Source organism: Sus scrofa, chromosome 10 (assembly GCF_000003025.6).
Source record: "Sus scrofa isolate TJ Tabasco breed Duroc chromosome 10, Sscrofa11.1, whole genome shotgun sequence".
Classification (NCBI taxonomy): domain Eukaryota; kingdom Metazoa; phylum Chordata; class Mammalia; order Artiodactyla; family Suidae; genus Sus; species Sus scrofa.
In genome coordinates, this window is record NC_010452.4 from 55,674,921 (window position 1) to 55,701,217 (window position 26,297).

Sequence of the window (26,297 nt, forward strand, 5' to 3'; positions counted from 1 at the left end):
GGTCCTGGTTTTTCCTCAGTGCTCCTGGGTCTCTAGTACAGGCTGTTCCAGAAATCCACTTGTGTCCCTGACCTTGGGTTCCCTAAGCCCCCAGCGCCTCACTCTTAATAAAATTCCTCTCTCTTTGTGATCTTAGGTGAGTTTCTATCACTTGCAACAAGGCTATGAAAACAAATTTTATATTAAAAAAAAAAACACTGGGTTCATGTCATATTGGAAAAGTAATTATTTATTGTGACAAAAATAAAACTATTGACTGAAAACAAATGAATGTTACACTGTATTGCACCATGATTGCAAATGAGCCAAAACCTGTCTAAAAGATGAACATTCCAGAGCAAACAGCATCCTTTCACTTGGGTAAGTAGGCATGCAAGCAACTCATTACAGCATAATTGCAGAAGTAAAAAATCATGAGTACCAGCAACCTAAACTTAACATATAGAAGCATTTTATGACAGTAGTAAAGCTATCAAAATTTAAAACATGTCTTTAAACAACTCCACCATTTAGAAGAACATGCTTTGAACCACTTTGAGGAAGTGATGATGTGACTGCTTTAAGTAATTTGTTCCTTTAATTTTATTAATGCTTATGTATTGAACCAATAACACACATCTCAGTTGTTTGGGTGGGATTATGACGCACAGTTTGTGGCATGAAAGACAGTTCCCCCCCCTTCTGTACAATACCAGGGGTCTCCCAGAGAGATCCTGTTCATAATTTTGTCCTTTTTAACACCATTTCATTTGACCAAGCTGATTAGCTAAGATCTTGTTACAGCATTTGCAGAAAGCCTGAAGCTTGATGGATAACAACAGTTTTAAACCTTAAGAAATGACAAGTATAAATACAGACACTTCAATGTAGTTTTACATTCTGAGGCAAGAAATATATTATACAGGGCCTGCTGTTTCCTCTTTAATGCTCTAAAAGCACCAATTTATGTTAAGATGGCAATGTGTAATTATAATCATTATAATCTGATTAGACCAAACACAGGAGCAAAGCTGTAATTGCTTTTAGTTTTTGTTTTTTTAACATGCTCTGTACAATAGATGAATAGGGTAAAATTTATAACATAATTGGAAAAATCATAACCATCATTTTATTTCACACTTTTAATGAACTAGCAGCTAAGCCTTTTTTAAAACCAAAATGAAAAGTTTTCATAAACTACACTGAACAATTTACTCCAAGAGAACAAAACAGGGGCTGTAGAGTCCCTGAATTTCCTGAAGGAAAATGTAAGATTAAAATGATTATAGCCTCTCATGAATAGGGCCAGAATATGCAAATAAATTATGTATAATCAATATCAACTGATAGTCATTTGATGTCTTATCAACACAGATGGAAATATATTCACAGTATAATGTAATCAATCAAACTTAAGGGTTTTTCCTTTCCCTTATTTGATTTTAATTAAACTAATTAAATATTGACTAAACACTTGCCCATGTGCTTTAATGAAGCAGTATGTCAACCTGGTACATCACGTTATTAGCTCTGCTGGTGGTAAGCGCGAGTGAAGGAAAACAAAACCTCCAAGGACTGCTATCCCTTAGCTGTGAATTTTGCATATTTCAAATACAGCTTGGGTGAAGCGGGTTTTAATGGGATGGTGGACCATTCCACAAACTCGAGCAAAGCACCATATGGACTGAAAAATGAGGTAATTTTTCAATTAAAACTACAAGTTGGTGTAAGAGGATACTTCCATTCTTCTAGAATTTTGCTTTCTATTCCAAAAGATATGTACAGAACATTTTATTTCTCCATTTCTAAGGGGAAAAGGAAGATTACTGGTTTTTTAAAAAATGCAAAAGATGCCTCTATGTGACTACGCTCCCCAATTCTAGAAACCTGATTGGTCTTTAGTCCTTTGGCCACATTAGAAATAATATAGGCCATCCAATTACAGTAAAAGACAGAATTTTCTAGTAATTTTAAGTGCCTTGAATGGGGACAACTCATTGTTTTCATTCAAACTTTCTATTTTCTACTGAAGATTTTTTTACTTCATGTTAATCTTTACCACCAACTTTTTTGACTCCTGCTTCGGTATGCCTCTAAACCTCCAAATAAACATTTCCCAAACATTTCACTAGACCACATACATTTAAAGCTGACTTTAGGTCTGGTTTTTTTCTACTTTAAATTTACAGAGAAGTAGCTAAAAAGTTTTGTTTTTATTGGCTTTCTCTATGTAGCTGTGGTTACTTGGAACTCTTAGAAAATACTTCTTGGGAACCTGGCTTTACAGTAATGCTAAATGAATAAGGATGGAACGTTACTGAAAAAACTAACCATGGATATAAACTACTTTCAGATTTGTACAGACATTTGTAAAATATTGACATTTCCAGTATTCTTTCAATACTGGAAAGTCAAACAGAGCTACAATTTGGGGCAGCCTCTAGAGCCAATAAACTCTGATCAAACTAACCATTTCCATCCAATTAATAAAAGCCAGGAAAATAAGCAAGGTATCTTCTAAAAGAGTATTTTCAACACACACTGGTATTTTATCAGCAGCTTAATATATCATCTTCTTAGCAATATGGCTTATTTTCTCTTTTGCACTTCATTAACTATTAGTTCAATTTAAGTGGAGTGGCAGTAGTTGACCTTCATTTTCTTATTGGATTGTATTCATATACTAAATGAAAAGATAATGAAGTGGGAATCAAATGATAGGTAAAAATAAATTTCATATTACATGTCTTTCCCTAGTTGAATTTTTTTTCCAGTTTTTAATAGTGTTTTAGTAGATTCGGGATTTTAATAGATTCACGATTTTAAAACCAAGAGACATGTTGGCACTCTATAATTTGTTTAAGTTCCTCTGCATGGGAAAAACAGAAGGAAGACCATAAACAGTAGTAACTGTCTAAGGTCAAAAGGTAATGGCCAAATTAAGATTTGAACCCACTTCTTTAGGTAGCCAGCACAATATTCTACTAGATTCAAGTCATCATGCTGTATCTCAAAGTGACTACCCTGACAAAATATAAAAGAACCTTTAGAACTGAACTGGACATGAAATGTTTTGGATCCAAAGCCACAGATGAAAAGTTCACGCATAAAGCTGGTCTTCAAAGATAAACATCAATGGAATTCACCTATCTATTCTAGGCATAATACCACTAAATTTTTTTCTACTCATGTTGTTTTACATAGTTAAGAATTAAATGAGTGCCAGCCAGAGATAATTCCATTTATAATTTGTCCTAGGAGATACTACATGAAAAAAAATGTTTAAAAAATAAAGCTTTTATTGTTTTAAAATTTGCTTTGTGACTCCTCATAACTGTTGAGAGAATGTTTATAACACTACCTATATCCCTCACTGTTTCCATAGGAAAATAATTATTTTCTCTTTATGCTATAGATAATGAAAGTTAATTTCATGCTTAATCAAAATGACTATGGCTACAGGAGTGGTGCCCATTTAAAAATGAATTTTAACAGTGAAATTTCAATTTATCATTTCCCTAATGAATATAGAATAAAATTATACCTTCAAGCATACTAACAAAGAATTTAAAAGCAAAAAACTATATATTTAATCATCAGCTATTCAATAGATATAATTATTTCAGATTTTAAGGAATTAAATTATCACTAACAATAAAAACCATGCAGTGTGTTCCCATACAAGAGGACTTGTTAATTCTGAGAGTTCTCAAACGGGCCTCAATAAGAAAAATGGGTTTAAATATGAAGAATGCAACATGTTCACAATTAAGAAAAAATGCCTTAAACTTACAAGGGTAGCAGTTACATTTTAGTTACAATAAAAGGCTTGTTAAAATTTAGTTTTTTTATTCTCAAAACCAAAATGAAAACAATCTCCTGCAAGTAATGTGGATGGGTTCCCTGCTTCCCACCACTTACTAGAAACTTTGCCAGGCAACTGACCAATTAATGGGGACAATGAAACTTCAACTACTGCAATGTTAAATTAAATAGCTGCTAATCTGACTTCTAAAGAACAGGTATGATACAAAATTGAGAACTTATCTCAAAATAGGAATAAAGGCACTAAGCACAAATTTATATTTTTCATCAGACAATATCTTATAGTTGGTTGATTTTCAATGAATGTCAGAATCAATGCTTTAGTATTAGATATATGCTAGGGTCAAACCATTCTCTTGGAGTAAAGGATAAACAGTTTTCATACTATTATAAGAGGAAATATCTAATGAGAACCTATAAAATACTTTGAATTTCCCAACTGAACTTTCCCAGTTGTTGGCACAAAACCTAGCTGGATGCTGATTTCATCATCAGCACACAGCTAACAAATCTAATTCAAAACCAACAAAATGTTTTGTTTTGTTTTAAAAAAGGATTTTGAAAATAAATTGTATTTTAAAAATTAAATAGAAACTTGAGTCTATACTAGTAGTTTGACAAAAATACAATCACTGTTAACACTTTCAATATAATGCTGATGTGGTAATGTAAAAAAAAACCCATATAATTTGATAGAAGAAAATGGAGCCAGCCAATCTTATCAGATAGAAGACAGATTTCATTTATAAGAACAAATATAGAGTATTAAATATGCTTTTTCTCAGGACAGAATTAAGAAAATTAGCCTTAGCATTCATGGCTAAACTACACATCCAAGATAGAAATTCTGAAATGGTATTTTCATAATTCCTCCTACTCCCACCATGACCTACATACCACAAAGCATTCATATTGATTTATGTCTGCTTTTCTCTCATGTTCTTGATTACAGGTTATATTAAAAACAAAATTTATCTTCTACTGGTATAGAATCACTAGGAAAAAAAATAGGTTCAAAACAAGGTTAATGAACAACTAGTTTCCAAAGCCCAGAAAGCTTTCCTCTGGCTATTTTTCAATTCTAGGGTGTGCTACCACTAAAAAAAAAACGGAAAAATGTTACCACATTCAACTAAATTAATTAGACTAAATATAATAAATCAAGTATACTTGAAAATGGCAAAATTTAAATCAACTTACATAAAAATATTAAAATTAAAATATCACTTTTGAACAAGTATTGATATTCTTATGAACACTGAATCCTATTTTTGACCCAAATGAAAGAAAAATACTGTAAAAATAAAAGTATTATTCTCTATGGAAGCATTTTATCCCTTTCATTATAGCAAAACCAAACTTCTGAAATAAAAAGGATCAAAATTATAATATTTGTCTTCACTTTTAAGATATGCACTATTTGGATTACTGTTCATATTAGACAACTGCCTTGAAAATGTTTTAATGGTATCCAATATGTAAACTTCTGCTAAATTATGAGTTTTTAACTTTTTAAAATTTGTAAGTTGTCAGTGTATTAACCTTGAGTCTCAGAGTAATATTCTAAAGGCTATGATTAAATTCAGCAGTTTTGTATAACCCAGAAAAAGATTTTTAGAACACGAGGTATAATTATAAAATGGCAATTATTTCAAGCCTATTACACAACAACCTTAAACAGATTTAAGGAAAGCCATACGGTTTTTAAAGTAATATACTGCTAGTGGTGGAAATGTATCAGACACAATTTCAAATTCTAAGAAATAAAATGAATTGGTTTATAATTCTGCTTTAGTTAATGCCCAAAGCAGATATAGTACCACTTGCAAATGGAACAGCTGAACTTTTTACTGATAATAAAGTTGTTTGATAATAAGATATATTCCAAGTGCCTTGTTTTAATTTTAGTGCTGGTATGCTTTAGTAACTTATGATAGTTTTATGTGCTTTGAATAATATGACATTCTTAAAATACCGGATCTATTCAAAATATTTACAAGCAAAGTTGGGCTTTGCAAGAAATATTTTACCTTGATTAGTTTTTAAGCAAAAACAATCCTGTGTTGTAGGCAGAAAAGTGAACTTAATTCTTTTGGATAAACAGCCTACTTAATTTCCATGCTAATAGCAACTTAGAGTTATTCCATGACTTGCATTAATGTGGGGGAAATTAGCTCCTAAAGGCAGTTCTTGTGATGGTTCTTCTTCCATACATATATGTGTGTACATATTCACACACATATATTCTAGGCAGATTTCTTTCTCTATAATAAGTTCTATCCAAAAGGTAAGTGGTTTATAGAGGAGCACATATTTAATGCTCAGTGAGTTCGCAAGCAGTGCCTGATGGTTTCCACTACCACTCTGTCAAACCAGTAATTACCTGGTGGGGGCAGGAGATAGTCAAGAAATGAAAGAAATTGGTCATTAAAGTTATTACAATGCTTCAGAAAACATTAAACATATGACAAACATTTCTTACAAGGCAGTCGTTGAATAATTAGAATAAGCAGTCAGAAGAATTCTGTTGCTGAAAACAGTTATACATTATGCTCATCCAGCTGAAGATTAGTGCATTAAAAAAAAGTTAAGAAAAAAATCTTTTATGTTCCAGTTCAGCTGCACTTGATTCAAGTGTTGCTTATAGAGGTTTGTGTTGTTATAAATTAAACATGCTGCTGCCTTAGCAGCCAAAGGTACTAGGAAAAAATGTTCATGTCACAGAATAAATAGAGCAGTCTCTTTCGAGCAAAAAAGTTATCTCACACCAATCCGGGAGGTCATCCACTCTAGACCTTGGCATAACCTGAAACAAAAGACAAAAGTATTTCCAAAATGAAAACTGGAAGCATACATACTATTTTTAAGTCTTACCCCAAAGTTGTTACTACAGTAATTATTTCTACACTTAAGTGACAAATTTCAGATAATATTATAAGTTGACTTTTAAAGTGGAAGATTCATACAAACAAAATGATCCTAATCAGTTGAGTGATGTGGAAAATTGCATCAGTCTCATCTTGAAGATACAGCTTTGGCGGTTTTGCCATTAAGACTATGTGTACGCCACCCCCGCATTAAGATTAACTAAAACTGAAACCACTACAGAAAAGACAAACAGGAACTTCACCTTACCTTCCTCAATTCTAAACGATGTAGTATTTATGGCTTAGTCTTTTTTTTTTTTTTTTTTTTTTTTTTTGTCTTTTTGCTATTTCTTTGGGCCGCTCCTGCAGCATATGGAGGTTCCCAGGCTAGGGGTCGAATCGGAGCTGTAGGCCACCAGCTACACCTGAGCCATCCTGGCCAAGCCGCGGGATCCGAGCCGCGTCTGCAACCTACACCACAGCTCACGGCAACGTCGGATGCTTAACCCACTGAGCAAGGCGAGGGATTGAACCCACAACCTCATGGTTCCTAGTCAGATTCGTTAACTACTGAGTCACGACGGGAACTCCACAAGCTATTTCTTGTATGAGAAATAATGAGAAGGTCTGTTTGATTTGAAGGTAAATACATTCAGAGAAATAAACTGGGTAATCCATGTATAGGACACTGGGTTCTCCTTGGTCTACTATGTCCAAACTGAAATTCTTAGGAAAGGAGGAACACATTAGGTGGCATTTATCTCAAATGTTTGTTGCTTAAAAAGTCTGTCTCTCAAAATGACTCCTGATAATACAAGAGATACACTCTTGTGGAAAGCTGGGCATTTAGGCTTAGTTAAGCCCTTGCAGGAAATGTAAAATTTCTTAGAAACTTCTTCCTTTATTCTGGTGACATTAGTCTTCTCCCAGTTAGTGAATGATAAAAGCAAAAAAATGAACCACTAAAAATCTGCATTGTGAAATCTTAATTCAAGATGTTTGTTCTTGCCCTTTTTTGGTAAAATGTTCCTTTATATTAAAAGTTATAAAAATTCGTCCCAGTAACTTTGTTAAATTGTAATTTGACAACAGTAATTACCTAAAATTATTCCAACCATGTAAGCCTGAGACACAATATAAAAACTGTTTTTAACTTAAGAACAAAAATGGAAGAGGATTCAAAGAGGAAAGCAAATTGTCCCCCAAAAGTTGAAAGAAATCTGAAGGAAGTCGTATCACCCCTCATATGAGTACTTACCCTTCTCCTGTTAAAGCACAGCAGGACTGAATATGCCACGGATGATCCTTAATTGAACTGAGGGTGAGGTATTTGGAGATTTCAGCTGCTGTCATGCACCCTTTCATATCCTGTTTATTGGCAAAGATAAGGACTGCAGCCTTCCGTAAATCCTGCAATCAACATGCAATATTCTTAATATGTGAAATATTCAAATTAAACTAGTGAAGCAGGAGGGTAATATATGCCCTACTGAACAATTATAATGAAATCTCTCCACTTTAAAATGTTCAGACAGTATTAACAATTTTGTTGAAATAAAAATAAATGACCTTAAATAACCATGATTTAATGATTCACTCCAACAAAAGACTGATTAACATAACTAGATATTAAAAATTATTTTTCTATTGTTGTGCCAAAAGGGTCAAAACAAAAGTAAAATAAACCTTAATCTGAAATCATGACCTAAAATTATTTATGCAGATATTCTAACAGACAAATATAGTATACATTTGCCAAATACTACAGAATTTCTCCAAAATTTAAAAGAGTACCGAAGGTAAGGGCTGGGCAATACTTACTACTTCTTAGTCTTTATTATGTTCGTTAATAGAACAACAGATCAAGTATGGTATATTCATACAGTGAAATACTATGTAGTTGTTAAAAGGAATTAACTAAAGCTGTATATACTACCATGGGTAAATCAGTGCTGTGCCAAAAACCCAAACACCAAGTTACAGAAGTGTTATACACACACGCACACACACATATAATACTACCATGTAAAGTTTTATGAACATGGAATATAATATTCTGTAGAAGTGATAGGTACATAAAAATGTAATAAAAATATAAAAATATGCATAGGAATAATAATTATTACTTTTATGGTGGTGGAATTCTTTTAGGATTCTCAGAGAGAAGGGAAAAAATCAGATTGGAGAGGTCTTGTAAGATATTTAGTATCTTATGTGTTGAGTGGTGAGTGTACGAATGCGTTTTATTATCTAAGTCTTTGATATATATGAACTATTTAGAATTAAGTGATCCTAAGTTATTCACCAAAGATTGTGTTGTTATAAACCTACATGTAGGGGAGGGGAAACAGTTAAAACTTCCTCTTTCTTCAACTTATCTGAATTTTTAAGACATGACTAAGTAGTTTTAACTTTGAAAAATATTTCCAATAACAGTATTAGTCTCCACATTCATGTGCTGGGTTTTTTAAAGCTTGAAAAAGTATCGGAAAATTTTGACCTCAAGACTTTCATCAATGTATAAAACTTTGTTAATGATGAAATAACCAAAAGCAGAGCACATAAATCTTTGTGAAAAAGCCAAACCAGTATGTGGATACCTTATTCCATTTATTTTATGTTTGCTTTCAAAATTTACCTCATGAGCCAACATTCTGTATAATTCTTCTTTCGTAATAGCTAGTCGTTCCCTGTCAATGCTATCAACCACAAGAATGATGAACTAGAAGACAAGTAAAAAGAAAGAAAATTGAATGAGATCTTGAAGTTTTTGGCAAAACTACTCTAAGTGCTAGAAGTACTTTCTATTATGGCGTCATCATCACTATAAAACAGTCTACTGCTCTTTCATCAAAGAGTCTATATTATACAGAATCACATCAAGCAGGAAAATCCAAATGTTAATAAGAAAAATAACTCACAACTTCAACAAATAAAAACCATGCCTGAGTTTATTTTTAAAAAGTGATGTTTGTATATACAAAATGCCCTAATACGTGGTAAGATTTATTTTTAAATGTAGGTAATACAAAGTAATTTTTTAAAAGAAAGTCACAGCAATTTAACTATTTCACTAAAACTTAAAAAGTACTCTAATTATTCAGGCAATCAATAATTATTTAAGACAATTTGCCTATTAGAAAGTTAATTTCAAAGAAAAAAACACATTAAAAAAACTAATGAACAAGACATCTTTACATAAAATATCAACAACAAAAGGGCAAGAAAAATCTGCTAAACAAACATATATACTTGGGTATTAATAATACAGTAAAGAAGATGCAGGTGAAATTAAAGAGCAAAGAGAAGAGCAAGCTATTAATAACTGTGTATGAGAAAGTTTGAGTGTTACACATTAAAAATAAAGCATCTTTGATAAGAAAAAGAAGAAGATACAGTGAGAAAGGGCTCCTGAATTGAACATTTTATGCCAAAGAAAAAGTTAAGAAATGAAATTACATGGTATTGTGGGTTATAGAAGAGGAATGGGTAAAATAGACATGACAGGTAGGACCAGACTGTTCAAATGACTTTAAAACCAAGGAAAGAGACACCGAGAGTAATCTGAATAGAAACTGACAAAGGCTTAGCTTTCTAAAAATGAAAGAAAATAGAAGAGAAATATAAGAAAGGTGTCAAAGTTAGAATAGCAATATTGGGAACAACTCTGTAAGTTAATGAGAGGAAGGTTTCAGAATTCAGTCAACAACTGTTACTTGCTCTACTAAAATGAAGGCATTTCAGCTTTTGGATGATGCCTCCATGCAAAGAATTTAAGAAGCAAGATGATGAGAAGGGTGAACAAAGTGATCAGAGAAATGCCATGTAGTTAAGATCCCTATGTGGAATCTAAGACTGCAAATACTACACGTTGTGCTGGTGTTCTGTACGAAAGGGCAAAGGTTCTTAGTAGTAATTTTGATATTCTTATAGAAATAGTTTATAAGAACACTTCATACATATGGCATCAGTAATAATGCGTGTCTTTGAAGACCCATGCAAAGTCTTCTAGAGTGTCATCAATTTCAAAATCTTAAAAACAACCATTCAGTAGTGCTATAAATATACATAGATCAGCTAGAAGCAACTTTGACTAATTCACTAGAGATAACTTTCCCACACTTGGAGTTAATTGTGAGCTTTAAACAAATTCCAACAGTTATGCTAAAATGTTATTTTTCCTTTACTCGCTACCATATTTTAGTTTCAGAATGTTATTTTGCTGTAGAAATACACATATATAACCATAACCTATAACCCTAAATACTTGCTTACCAACCTCTCCTCCACTTGCAAGTTAATGAAAAAATTAAGTGCTACCACAACTGCTGAATACATATGATATGCAATGTTAGTTTGACCAGTCATACACTACACTAGAACATACGCACATACAGATATGCTATGACAACATAAATCTAGAGGAATACATGTTTTTCTTTTATTTTATTAATCTTTTTTATTTTATTTTATTTCATTGTCTTTTTAGGGCTGCATCTGAGGCATATGGATTTCCCAGGCTAGGGGTCTAATCGGAGCTGTAGCCACTGGCCTATACCACAAGCCACAGCAATGCCAGATCCGAGCTATATCTGCAACCTACACCACAGCTCATGGCAACGCCGGTTCCTTAACCCACTGAGCAAGGCCAGGGATCGAAGCTGCATCCTCATGGATACTAGTCAGATTCATTTCTGCTGAGCCACGACAGGAACTCTGTTTTTTTTTTAAATAAGGCAACTTATTCACCACAATCTCCTCGCATCAATACTCCCACCTCCTTTGTAACTGTCCTCAAAAAAACGGCAAACAAACAAACAAAAACACTCAGTTTTTCAGAGGCTTGGTTTGACGTACTCCTTTGTAAAGAAAAATTACAGATGCAGTTGTGCATCAGTATCCCAAAGATAAACCTGTCTCAATAGCACTGCATGGTTTACAAAAAAAAAAAAAAAAAAAAAAAAAAAAAAAAAAAAAAGACTGCCTCTAAGCAGAAATAAAACAGAAATAGAAGACATTCCAGATTTGTTTCCCAGGTTGACTGTGAAACAGGAAAATGATGAAATAAGTGACAGAGAACACTGGGGGGGAATGGCTTGTAAATCATTTGCTTTTTAATTAATATATAATCTCACCAAAATTTTGAATGTCCAATTCATGTTATTTGAAAATTCTGCATTAAATTCTGCTTAAAATATTTTATTCCTCCCCTAACCAAGGCCTCTTATAAATTTGGGAAAATTTATACATTATATTCTGGTGTCCAATTTCTCCAACAATGGAGATGTTACAGCATTACCCTGAGGATCAACTGAGAGACACTGACAACAGTAAGCACTCCTCTAATACGCCTCCCATTACTCTTCTGAGTTGCCTCTTCTCTTTTATTTGAAAAACAAATTCCTTACAAAAAAGGATCTTAGTAAAAGGGAACTGTCATTATGCCTTCTATACAGCCTATCTGCTTTCTGAGTTCACTCCCCCCGGCTATGTCATTCAAATTCAGAAGTAACTTCAGTATACCTCTGTGTTTGAATAATACGTGTTCCAGGATGACCGCAGTGACTCTTGACCACCAATATCCCACATGAGAAAATGAGTGTTCTTCACAACTATTTCTTCAACATTGCTTCCTATGGTTGGAGATGTATGAACCACTTCATTCATTAAGCTGTTAAAAAGACCGACATAAAAACTCTTTAGTACATCTTAAGAACCTGAAGTGAGTCTTTTCTGTGTATTTCCATGTGAATCAAACTTCCTTACTTGCACCGATGATGGTCATCATTAGCGACAAAAATAGAACCATAGAGAACATCTGTGCAAACATACCTAGACAAGGAACAACTCCTAGAGGAAGGCTGTTTTTTGTTTTTTTTTTTTAGCATTTATTTTTTTTAATCATTTTTATTTTTTCCATTATAGTTGGTTTACAGGGTTCTGTCAATTTTCTACTGTATAGTAGAGTGACCCAGTCACACATACATGTATACATTCTTTTTCTCACATTATCCTCCATCATAAGTGACTAGATATAGTTCCCAGGGCTATATAGCAGGATCTCATTTCTCATCCCTTCCAAATGCAATAGTTGCTTCTATGAACACTAGATTCCCAGTCCATCCTACTCTCCCCCTCCCACTTGGCAACCACAAGTATCTTCTCCAAGTCCATGAGTTTCTTTCTGTGGAAAGGTTCATTTGTGCCATATATCAGATTCCAGATATAAGTGATGTGATATATGGTTTTTGGCTTTCTCTTTCTGACTAACTTAGTTTGAGAATCTCTAGTTCATCCATGTTGCTGCAAATGGCATTATTTTGTTCTTTTTTATGGCTGAGTAGTATGTTTTTTGTTATTTTCATGGAATAAACTATAGGCTTATCTGGATGGAAGGGAACTGTATGGTGAGTATGCATTTCCATGGCCAAAATTCCAACAGCTCCATGCTCTCTTATCAGTTAGAACGAAACCAGTGCCCCATCCTGAAAGAACAAGTTTCTAGGTAACTGTGTCATCAATACTTGCAAAGTAGTAACCACTAAATAGTAAGGCTATCACTCTGAAGAGTATTTATGTGATAAAACTGAGACTTGGCTCAGCTGTAAAAATTAGTGCATGCCTATTAACAGAAACTAGTCTTAAAAACACTATGGGCAAATGAAAAGTAATTCAGAACACTGGTGCTCATATTACATGTGTTAGTTACCATAATCACTGGTTAAGCTACACTGGTTAATACACAACAAATGTGTACTTGCCTATAACATGACAGTACTATGTTGGAAGATGCCTGCAACTCTATCTTGGGTTTAATATATGTGATTTTGAAGCTATGTGCAAAATTACTTCGACAGGTTTTTCTTTTTTTTTTTTAATTGGCTGCACTCACAACATAGAGCAGTTCCCAGGCCAGAGACTGAATCCCAGCTGCAGCTGTGACCTACACCATAGCTGAGGCAATGCCAGATCCTTTAACCCACTGCATCAGGACAGCGAGAGATCAAAATCGTGCCTCTATGGCAACCTGACACATTGCAGTCAGATTCTTAATCCCACTGTGCCACAACAGGAACTCCAATAATGACACGTTTCTGAAATGTTTATATCTGATGTCTAAAGGCTAAGTCATATTAAATATACGAGCCAATGAATGAAAGTTTTAAAGAAAAACAAATAGTTATTCAACTCTGAAACAACAAGGCTTAAGATAGTAGATTTTTAACAAGGCAGAAAAAAAACATGAAGCATCACTTGAGTGAAATATTTCTGGAGAGCTGTCTGCTGATGTACTTAAGATGAGGTGGGAAGAGATAAGAGCCACACAACAGTGCACTACTGTACTTTATAATTATTTGTTAAAATGCCCGGGACATAGATCCATTTCCATTGCTTAACAAGGGTCATTTCATTGGCACTGAAAGGATAATGGGAAGTAGTCTGACAGGTGGATTGATGGGCTGTTAAAATTTTCAAGGGTGATCTTCATTTCTTTTGAATTGATAAGACTGGGTACATTAAAAAATTCCAGCTATTAGTCAGGAGAGTAGCAGTAGCTTCCTATATATAGGTATCATTCTATTTATATGGAACTCAGAGTGGGAAAAATGAAGCAAAATATACTTTATCCCCTTAATTCCAGCTCCAGAATGTGTGTTTCATTTCTTTTTAGTTTAATATTAATTCTTTCCTTCAAGGCTGGAAAAAAGACAAGTGTTCCTCAAGGCTGTGGCAAGCATACAGCATTTTACCTGATTCACTTTTTAATAAACTTGGCATCTGGTAAAATACAAAACCTTATGTTAAAGTTTTCCTATTATAACAGTATCTCATTTTTATTATACAAAATTATATAATAATAATTTATAACTATATAACTAAAATAATAAATTTAAATAGACACCCATACTTACAACTGATAAAGAATAGTGGTCTTCCCTGCGTTATCCAGTCCCACTATAATTACTTTGTGCTCTACAAAAAGAAAGCAAACCATAAATATTTAACACTGCTGCATACTTCAATTACATGCTTTCAACAATGATTATTAGTTAGCTCTCTAATGAGAATCACTCACTGGATATTTATTCCTGGATTAAGATTCGGAAAGAAAGAGAACTTTATGACGTCAAGGCTACCTGCCTGAAGTGAGGCAGTCAATTACGTATTCTCTATCCATCTCTTATAAAACAATGTGGAAGATGGGTAAGAGGGAGGCACAAGAGAACTTTGTCACTTGTACTGAGTTTGGGAGGAAAACTCAAATACTCATCTTGACTAGACATAGGACTTTTACAATGTAAGTTTTAAAAGTGTTTTACATACCTGTTCCCCCTTTCTACCAAATAAATGAGTTTTTTATCATGTTGTTTTTTATACCAGGATGTTTTCTCACCTACATGTGCCAGGATTTTTTTCTTTTCACTTAAAAATCCAATTGAAAACATGAAACTGAAATGTTTTCCCAGTCAATAAGAAGACACATAATTTCAACCAGTATTCATTCCTTCCATTAATTTACAGATAAATTAGCATTTACTTGGTCTTTAATGCCTTTTCAATCTGAATTCACAACAAAAACTTCTTCAGTTTCCTCCACTTCCTGGTACCAGGCACTAAGAAAGTCGATTCTTTCATAAGGATTTTTTTTTAAGGTCTCCTCTCCTCAGAACACTCCAGACATCACCTTTTCTAGATGTTAGCCTACAGAATATACTAAAGGTTCCTCTTCCTCAGGGAATAATGCTCAAAAAGTTACTAGTGAATCTCAACCGGGTGAGGAAATCACCGAAAGAACCTCCACACAAGCAAGTGATCTGTAATGAATGACTTGACATACTTCAAGAACAAGCAGCAAGAACCCTGTTGCTCTTGTTAACCTGTGATGAATGCCAAAATTGTGATTACACAGCTAATCAAATAGCAGTTGATATTTCTACTTAGCTGAGTATTTCCGTACTTGGCTGCTACCTGAGTATATGTCAATGCCCAAAGACTTCAACTTGCAAGTGTTAAAGTTTTTACCTACTCAAGGAATAATGAGAAAGATATGGAAAGTGACACATACTTTCCTTATTGTAGCAGATAAATTAATGTGTTGCTTTGAATGTTCATAAGTCATGTCTAGATTAATCAAGTATAACGTTTCTGGAATTACCGATCACAATGGTCAATCAGACTTTCACATCAATACAAACTAAAAGCATGACTATTATCATGGGGTAGTGTATGATTATTACTTGATGTTAACAGGGGCTCTCTGGCTTGAAAACCATGACATGGTGTGCTTGTTCTGTACTGCTTTCTTTCTGGTTGTGCGTAATCCATGACGGATCTTATGTTATGTACTAAAACACAAAAGATCAATTAAACTATGTAACTGTCAGAGTGATTTCCTACAGAGTAGCTTTGATACAAATAATTTCCTTTGCCTGTCAGAGTTAATTTAAAATGTGGAAAGATGCTTAACTTATTTACCTAATAGGTTTAAAAAGAAACATTCAAAATATAAAGTTATGGTTCAAGTCAGTCCCAATAAAGGTGAGAAAAGGATCTAGGCCGAAGGTGAGACTGTGAATTGGTGCCACTGAGATGCACCTGAGACATTTCACATCAGTTTTACTTACAGAACAAAGGAATTTTGTCATTTCACTACAATTGAAATTTCTAAGTTTGTAAGGGGAAAATTATACGATTATATACTTTTACAGTTTGAACTGCTCCTTCACCATGTACATTTAAGCTATTTGTTATTCTTAATTTCCAACTGTTCAAACTACTCTCCATGAAAACAAAATATTTAGTCGATAGAGCTAATTCCCAGTTAACCTTAAACAGAGCAAACTATAACATGGACAATACTAATTTTTTATTAGAATGGATTCTGCGAATGTAATTATAGAAAATTTACCACATTTCCACCAATGTTTTCCAATAACATTATTAAAAAAATATACTCTCATAGAATATAGGCTGCCCTGGCTTCAGGGCAGGAGTATGTGTGTTGGGGATGGGGTGTGTACAATTTAAATCTTTTATGGATAACCAAATAATTTGGGGGTAAGCCATTACCATAAACATGAGTTATAATGAATCTAAATGTTTTAAGGAGTTCCCTGTTGGTCTAGTAAAGGTTAAAGCATTGTCACTACTTTGGCTCAGGTCACTGCTGTGCATGGGTTTGATCCCTGACCCAGGAACTTTCACATGCCACAGGCCTGGTCAAAAAAAAAAAAAAAAAAAAAAAAAAAAAAAAGTGTGTCTGCACACCATGAGATGGTCACTTTGGGCTTCTTATTTAACTAGAACTCTCTTTCAGGACACCAAGCTGTATGTACCTCTTCTTCCAAGAAAGGTCTGAGAAGGCTATTTCCATTGTTTCTAACTGATGCAGTTCCAGAGCCCAACACAAAGCACATTTATTTATATTAAACTAAGGAAAAGGTCCAGTCACAGAAGTTTTGTTTAATTTTGACCAAGCATTTACACATAAGTTTTTTATGGGCTTGGCTATAGTGTTTATTCTCTTGGATTTCCTTAAAAGGTTTTTCTTTCTTTTTTTTTTTTGTAAGGAAGGCATAACAACGATACAGGATGAGGCTTCAAAAGAAAATTAGTAAGCTCACTTGCTTGTAGATAAATATAGGTAAAATGGCTAATAAGAAAAATGATGAAAAAGGAACTTCAAAAAAAATAAGTGGAAGAAAAAAAAACAAGGAAAAAATTTTCTCCCTTTACTCAGTTAAAAAAAAAATTTAGCTAAATTCAATTGTGGTTTTACTATAGAATATCAAACAATGTAAACAGACTAACATGAGAAGAATACTAGAGAAGCACTAAATATTGACAATGAGTAAACTGAAATAATGTTAACATTTATTTTATCGTGTTAAAATTGGATATTGTTAAAATGTGTGATAAAATGACCAACTTTTAATTGTGAGATATAAGAAAGCCCCCAAAATATCACAAGGTAGAGATTGCTACCTTCTAGATACATAATATCAGCACCAAAATTGTCATGTAATGAGAACAAGCCCTGTATGAACAGAGAATATAAACAACCATATAACTAAACAAACAAAAATGTCCTACATCAAACTTGCTGACTTAGAAATTTGATATATCACATATACAAAAAATAAGTTTGCATTATCATAAGGGGTAGGTAGTAAAATGTCAGAGGATATGATGTTACAATCTGACAGCAATGAGGTGCAGCCAAGCAAGTCTGCCTCTTGGAGAAGAAAAAAAGGGGAAAGAAAAAGGAATGCTATTAAAGAAAAACTCTGTCCTATATTATACCGATTATAAAAACATAAAATATCATAACTTAGAAAAGATGCAGAACTTGAGGTCTACTCCTTCTCTTCCACCTCTTCATCAACAAATGTATTATGTATACGGCCACTTTGAGGATTCCAGGTCTACCAAAATGCACAAAACTACCGACCTGAGCCACCATGCATATTTTATAGGAAAAGAAATTACAGCCCTATTAAGTTAAAAAAATAAAAATAAACCTAAAATGCTATAACAGTGTATCATGCAGTTTATAACTTAGGTAGATACAATACAAATAACATGTAACCTGTGTGGTTATAAAAGACTAGGGGAAACTAGGGGAGGAGAGAGTGCAAATATACAGTTTCAAAAATGTTACATTATTAACTCTGAGTAGACTGTACAAAGGTTAAGAGTGTATGTTGCAATCCCTAGAAGGATCATAAAATAATGCAAAAAGGAATTGCTAAAAAAGTCAAATTAAAATAAAATTCTTAAATAGTTGACCCAAAAGAATGTGGGAAAGCAGGGATAGAGAAATAACAAAACAACCAGGTGGAAGACACAGGAAACAAATGATAAAACAGCATACTTTGATATTTAGCCATATAACAAATCCAAACAGGAATAAACTGGATAAATATTCCAATTAAAAGGGAGGGAATATCACACTAGACAAAATAAACAAGATGTCAACATATGCTCTCTAGAAGAGATACACATAAAGTGAAAATGGTACATACTCCAAAACAGACCATTCAGATGAACTGTAAAAAAAGTCTCAAAAATTTGGGGGGGAAAAAAAAAGGAAAGCTTACAGAGTATATTTGTATATTTCTGACCATAAAGAAATTAAATTAGAAACCAACATACAAAATCAAGAGAAATAAATATTTAGAAACTATAACAATGCTTATAAATAATTTACAGGTCAAAGAAGAAATAAAAAAAAATTTTTTTAATGTTTCTAACTGAATGAAATACAATATTAAAATCTGTGGAATGAAGCTAAAGCAGTACTTAAGAGAAACATTTACGGCTTTAAGATGTTTATATATGAAAGACAAAAACAACCTTTAAGAAGGTAGGGGGATGGGAATAAAGTAAAATCAAAATAAAGTGGATGGAAGGAAATAACAGGAATTAGTAAAATAAGAAAACGGAGAAGCAATAGAGAAAATTAAAAGCTTTTCTTTGAAAAGATTAATGAAACAAAGATGGGACCAACACTAACTTGGAAATTTACCATGAAGTCATTGCCAGGGAAGAGAAAGTCTAGAGATGAGAATCACCTGAGTTTCAACAAAGACTCCAAAGTAATCCACTGAGAAAGAAGTGTCTTCAGTAAATTATACTGGGACAAGCAGTTATCTATGTAGTAAATAATGACTCTCAATTCCTACTCACATCATAAGCACCAAATAATTTGAGATGGCTCACACACCTAAGCAAAAAAAGCTAAAGCTTCTAGATGAAAGGAATAGGACAGAGAAAGCAATAGCCATTAAAAAAATAATAATAATAACAATAAAGGAATTACCATTGTGGCTCAGCAGGTTAAGAACCCAACATAGTGTCCATGAAGATGCAGGTTCAATCCCTGGCCTCTCTCAGTGGGTTAAGGATTTGGTGTTGCTTCAAGCTGTGGCAGAAGTCTGCAGCTGCAGCTCCAATTTGACCCCTAGCCTAGGAACGAACTTCCATATGCCGCAAGTGAAGCCTTATATAAATACATACATACATACATACATACATACATACATAAGGAGAAAAATTAGACTGTACCAAAATCAAAAACTTCAAAATGCTCTGCAAAAATCCCCATTTAAAAAATGAAGCCACAGGAGTTCCCGTCATGGTGCAGCAGATATGAATCCAACTAGGAACCATGAGGGTTGGGTTTGATCCTTGGCCTCATTCAATGGGTTAAGGATCCAGTGTTGCTGTGAGCTGTGGTGTAGGTTGCAGACGTGGCTCAGATCTGGCATTGCTGTGGCTGTGGTGTAGGCCAGCGGCTGTAGCTCCGATTAGACCCCTAGCCTGGGAACCTCCATATGCTGTGAGTGCAGCCCTAAAAAGACAAAAGACAAAAAAAAAAAAAAAAAAAAAAAAAAAACCTAAATTAGTAAACCAACTATAATGGAAAAAATTAAAATCCCCACCAAAAAATTAAAAATTCCTAAATTAAGACAAAGGTAGGAAGGAAGGATTTCCTAGAATGGAAAAAGGTGCAACTTTGTGTTGAAAAGGTCCAGAGGGCCTGGTACAGTGAATCAAAGAGACACATAACAAGGCACATATCTTTCAGATTTAAAAATACCAAGAATTAATGGAAAAATCTAAAATCTACTAGAAAGAGGGGAAAAAATCAGGAAAGAATGATACCAGTCTTAACATTACAACACTGGAAGTTCTCGTTGTGGCTCAGTGGAAACCAACCTGACTAGTATCCATGAAGATGCAGGTTGGATCCCCAGCCTCAATCAGTGAGTTAATGATCCACTGTTGCCTTGATGCCTGGAGCTGTGGTGTAGATCGCAGACACGGCTCGGATCTGGCATGGCTGTGGCTGTGGCATTGGCTGGCAGCTACAGCTCCAATTCAACCCCTATCCTGGAAACCTCTATATGCCATGGGTTAGCCCTTAAAAAAATAAAATTACAACACTGGAAGCTAGAGAACAATGACAATACCTTCAAAATTATGAAAGAAATGTTTTCCACCTCAGGATTCTATATCCAGCCCAATTATAAATCAAAAGTGAAGGCAGACCAATACATTTGCAGGAATTTGGAATTGAAAAAAAAAATCACTTTGGACACCTTTGCAGGAAATTTCTGAAGAATGTGTCTCATCAAAGTAAGTGAAGCAAGAAAAACATAATTCATAATAAAAGAAAAGCAAATTCCTAGAATGATATCAAAAAAATCCACAACAGGTGTGTGGCAGGCAGAGGGAAACAGTTCCAGTTTGAAGCAGGATGGAATAATGATAATGAAGGGCTGAGGAGGAAGGATAAATCATCTGATAGGTGTGACTGGGAGCTTTTGGATAATATAAAATGACTAGGTCCAATGTACAAAGAAAACTAAGGCAGTGAGATGTGATTATTTACTCTAGAGGAAAAAAAGATGTAGAAAAAAGGGTAAAAATTATAGCACAAAGTGGCTCAACAATAACACAATTTTATCCTCACAAAAAAATGAAAAGACAAGGTGTGGACTAAACCAAAATACTACGGGGATGATGAGAGAAAATGGCACAAAAGTAGTAATTTCTCTTTTGACATTACCATAAAGCAAATGGCTCGTACACCTGAAACTAATATAGCGTTATGTTAACTACATCTCCATTCTAAAAACAAGTAAGTCATAATATTTAAAATTTCCACATACGCATATTATCAAGAAATATGGACGTATATACTGGGAAAAAGCTTAAGAGATTAAAGAGATTTGACTAATATACATCATTTTCAGACTTTAGCACTATATAACTTCTTTAAAAGAACATGCTACTTTGATATAAAATTTTTTGTTAAAAAAAAAAAACAGATAAACTGAACAAAATTTTTGTATTAGGGATAAAAAAGACAAACTCATGCCCTAAGGAGTTTATTTCTATTGAAAGCAACAGACAAAAAGTAAATAAATAAACTTATCGTATGTTTACAGGAAGTGATAAAAATGTTACTCAGATACAAAGAATGGTCAGGGAAGAAAGGGCTCTTCTTGTAAGAGTGACAGCTAATCAGAAATCCGAACCATCTGAAGGTATAGACAAAGAGTATTCTGGAAAACAGGGAGCAGACACTTGGTAAGTTTAAGTTTGGTGTGTTTGAAACTAGCAAAAAGTCCAGAATTAAGAGTGGAGTATTAAGGAGACACCAGACCTGAGCCATCAGCAGTGAAGAACGATGCCAATACAAAATGAGCTATCAGTGCTCAAAATAACAGGAAAGTCAACAGTAAGAAAGAAACTATTAGTTAATGAAATTAAAATGACACTGTTCTTTGGTTCTGAAAATAAACTACAATTAAAATCACATTCCACTCATCTTAAATTCAGGGTAAAACAAGAAATAACTGATGACCAGCTATACAGTGCCAAGAGAGAGAAAAAGATCAAGGTCGTAAAAGAGTTTTTTAAAAAAGAATGCTCAACTTGTAAGGTGAATTTAAAAACAGATACGTATGTATTGTATACAGGCATAACCTTTATTTCATTTTGTATAAATTGAAGGTCTGCAGCAACCGTGTGTTATGAGATGGTTAGCAATTTTTAGCAATAAAGTATTTTTAATTAAGATAGATACATTTTTTAGTTATAACGCTATCCCACACTTGATAGACTACAGTATAGCCTAAACATAACTTCTATATCCACTGGGAAACCAAAAATATTGTGTACCTCGCTTTATTGCAATATTTGCTTTATTTTGGTGGTCTGGAACCGGACTCACAATGTCTCTGAGGTACGCCTGCACAGCACACTTAAACAACCACATAGATATATCCAATAATGTTTGCAAAGATAATCAGATTTGAAATTATTCCCTTTATTGATAAATGCGTCAATGTAGTCAGTCTTCTAGCTTAAAACCAAGCAATACAAAATCAGAGATTACGTACTTTCTAACAGCTTTACTTAGACAATACATGCTTTAGTATACTTATTCCCAGAAAGGTATCAAATTTATGAGAAGATGTTTGATGCTCCAAAATACTACAGGAAAAAAATATTGGAAGAGAGATAAGGGAATGGAGTATGTAAGGTAAGATAAGCAGTCCTCAACTCTTCCTGAACATTTGAGTCATCTTGGCATTAATGCCTGGGCCACTCCACCTCATTCTGAGTTACTGGTCTGAGGTGGGGCCTTGGGCATATTATTCTAACATGCAACCAAGACTGAGCGATCTGAGTATCACTGTATTAGATGTGTCATAGTGTTGAAAATGGAAAATGCTGAGATTGGCTGGTTGATACATACAGAAAGTAAAAATACAAGACTAAAGTATCAATCTGATCTCATTATTACCCTGCTTTAAAAATAACATGCAATGACTAAACTCTCAAACGGCTTCCATGGCAGTTCATTATTTTAGTTTACACACAAGCCCCTCTATGATCTGGTTCTCCTGGCTACCTCTCCAACCTCTCATCTCCTCTAACTCTCCCACAGGCAAACTAAGATACAGCCAAACTAAACTATTTCAGCTTCCCTTAATGTACCAAACTATTTCATTCCTCTCTCATTGCGTATCAGTCCTTCTGCCTAGAATAACATGCCCCTTCTACTTGGTCTGTCTAGCAAGCCTTGTAAACACCTACTTATCAACAAGTCCAAGTACATCTTTTTCTGGTAAAGTCTTCCAGGAGCCACCTGAGAAAAAAAAGCACTCACTTTCTTCTTGGTGACCATCACCACACTTTTACACCTATCTGTGAAATAAATTACCACAGTGCATCCCCCCACCATCTGTCTCATTCACTGATTTCTGAGTGCTTTGAGAGTAAGCAACTGTGTAACTTTCTCGTTTGTTTTTAACCTTTATATCTCCTATGCCTAACTCTGAAGATTGGCCTTTGGCCTATGATTAAATGTTGGTTGTATGAATGAATGAGTGCTAAATGTTCAACAAGGGAGTAAAGGAAAAGGAACACTCTATAAAGTAATGGGGATTTAAGAGGTCTGAACTTTTATGTGACTTTAAAAGTAGTCCATGAATATCTTTCATCATCTTCTGAATTTTCCCTCTAAATCGTTCACTCCCTTCTAGTCTGATTAAGGAAGCCTCAAAACAAACAACAGTGATAAAACAGAGAGAGAGGGGAATGGGACAAGTTACAGATGGAGAACCAATGACATTGGTAATGTTTTATTACTTTAACTATGGGAAAAGATAAGCAGGTGATTCTCGGTTAATCTTTATATTTTTAAATATGTCTTAAAATGCTGCTTTACATAGAAAATTAATGTAACAAGGTTTAGAAAATACAAACTGCTGAAAAAACAATGCACTAAATTTATGGACAATATCCACATGGCGTTAAACTCTGGCCACTTCGAAATCACTTGAAAAGTGCTATCTGTGGTAATTTAGTTTGTACATACACATACATCTATCTTTACTAACTTGTAACCTTGAAAGACTACTTTAGTATTCTTATCAATCTACAGAACAAGGGACTAAAACCATTTCATTCTTTTCATGACGTCTTAAATCCAGAAAAAAAAAAAAGATACCACATTAGCTGTAACAAATCGGTATCGTCATAAAACACTGGCTTTTATTGTGCCCGGGTGTTAAATGCAAAATGAAACTAGTTGAGTAAACTGGTTTCAATTACTGGAAAAAACACTCAGTTAAAAGAATGCCTAAAACTTTACCTACTGCCAGCGCTTTCTGTCTGGTTATTTCCTCTCTTCAGAAGACATCACATCTCATTCACTCTGACTCAGAACAGGTTTTACAACTTTTTGGCCCTTTGGACTTGCAACTTTTAGGCGTCTCAGAACCAGTTCTAGACTAATACGGACACGCAATACCCTACATAGAACTAAAAGCACTTCGAAGAGCTTAGGGTGAAGATTCTCGGAAACCCGTATATCTCAATAGGACAACTCATTCCCCAATCCTGGAGAGCAGGCGAAATGTGAGATAAAGTGAAGGCACACAGGTTTAAAGACCGCGGGGGGCCGAGGGGGAGCAACGCCAGCAATTAAAACAACAAAAAAAGTTGATAGGTTTCTGGACGGACACTTATCCTGAGGCAAGACTTAGGATGCTTACTAAGAAAAGTAAAAAGACCCTCCAAAATGCCTCCGGGTATGATTAGGTGCTTTCCGCTTGCTTTTGCTAAAATCTCCAAATTCTTGGTTTGGATCCTGTGACACCAAATGCCCCCTCTTCTGACTCTCCACTTCTCCCCAACTATCACGTCGCACCTTCTTTCAGCCTAAAAGAGTTTCTCCTCTCCCCCTTGACTAAGTCACTTCTCTGCGTCTCAGAACGTGTGTGTCCACCGAGATCCCTGCGTCCCCCCAGCTGTCCCCTTCGGCGTACAGACCCTCTGCCTCGGATTCGAGCCGTTGCGCAGCTCCATCCCGCTCACCTTGGTTACAGAAGAGGCTCCACAGTTTAGCGAAGATCAGCCCCATCATGAGCACCCTGGCGGGCCTCGGGGTCCCTCAGCAGCAGGTGCCGCTGCGCCGGGCCCCCCACCACGGTGCTGGCCGTGGGTAACAGAGAAGAAGGCGACGGGACCGCGCGGCGAGGGCACTGGTTGGAGAAGAAGCCGCGATCCACCGCTCAGCTACCCGTCAGAAGGCGCCGCGCCTAGTCCTGCCCGAGAGTCCTTTGTTCGAGCCCACTGAGCCCAACGCCGACCCGTAGTCCCCTCGGTCTGAACCCACCTACCCACCAGAGCCTCAACCAGTCCTAAACCCCGCCTCCGCTCCACCTCCCCTCCCGTTCCCGGGACCACCCATTGCCGGAAGGACGGTGCCGAACGTCAGCGCGCTTACGTCAGCCCACGCCCTCTACGTGGCGTTTCCTCAGTCTCACTTCCGGTGGGCGGTTTACGAGCTCCGTGATGGGGGAAGGCTGGGGTGTGCGTGGGAGTCGCGGAGTTTCCCTGGATGAGCGCGCGCTTCTTTGTCCTGTTTAGGGGCGGTTGCCTGTTTCCTTCTAAAGTCTCTGCTGTCTAGCAGGTGCGTCCCTGGCTCCTAAACGTGGGGACAGACTGCAGTTTCTCTAACTGAGCAGCCGCCGTTTGCCGCACTTTCTCTGCGCAGGAGTGGGGAGTTTCTCTCAACTGTCCCACAGTTCAGGCTGGCAGGCAGGCCTGAAGTTCCACCGTGATTCTTAATTCTGAGTAGAATTGATTGCGAGGCGATCCGTGGAGTGCTGGTAGCCACAAAGTTAATCTGTGTGACTAACTTAAGGCTCCCCCAATTTTGCTAAGTATTTTTGTGGATCCCCAAGACACAAAATAAGAAAACTTATTTTGTGAAGTGATTGGAAATAAATTCCTTTAATTACAATGGCATTCTATGACTCGCTCTCTCAAAAAAAAAAAAAGAAGAGTACAAGTGCCGTACATAGAGCAAAGCAAACTGAAATTTCAAGGAAAAAGAAGTCAAACAACTAGGAAATTTAAAAATATAATATTCTTCGGAAGGAACTGTCATAAGCTAACTCAAGAAAATACTTGGAAGAACTGGCTGCAGCTGTAACTGAATTCAATTTATTACTCGGTTGACTAAGAAGTTTGCATATAGATAAGCCAATTTACTACGTAAGAGTTTCATTTCCATTTTCTTTTCCATGGTTAGGTCCT

General features: G+C 35.2%; 1 protein-coding gene across 1 annotated transcript; it reads right to left on the bottom strand.

Moving 5' to 3' along the window:
- ARL5B (ADP ribosylation factor like GTPase 5B) lies at nt 209–25,469 on the bottom strand. The gene is made up of 6 exons (XM_005668272.3): nt 25,071–25,469; nt 14,585–14,645; nt 12,195–12,342; nt 9,310–9,393; nt 7,930–8,081; nt 209–6,610 (listed from the first exon to the last, which is right to left on the bottom strand). The coding sequence occupies exons 1-6, from the start codon at nt 25,117–25,119 to the stop codon at nt 6,562–6,564; spliced, it is 543 nt and encodes a 180-aa protein (XP_005668329.1). The 5' UTR covers nt 25,120–25,469; the 3' UTR covers nt 209–6,561.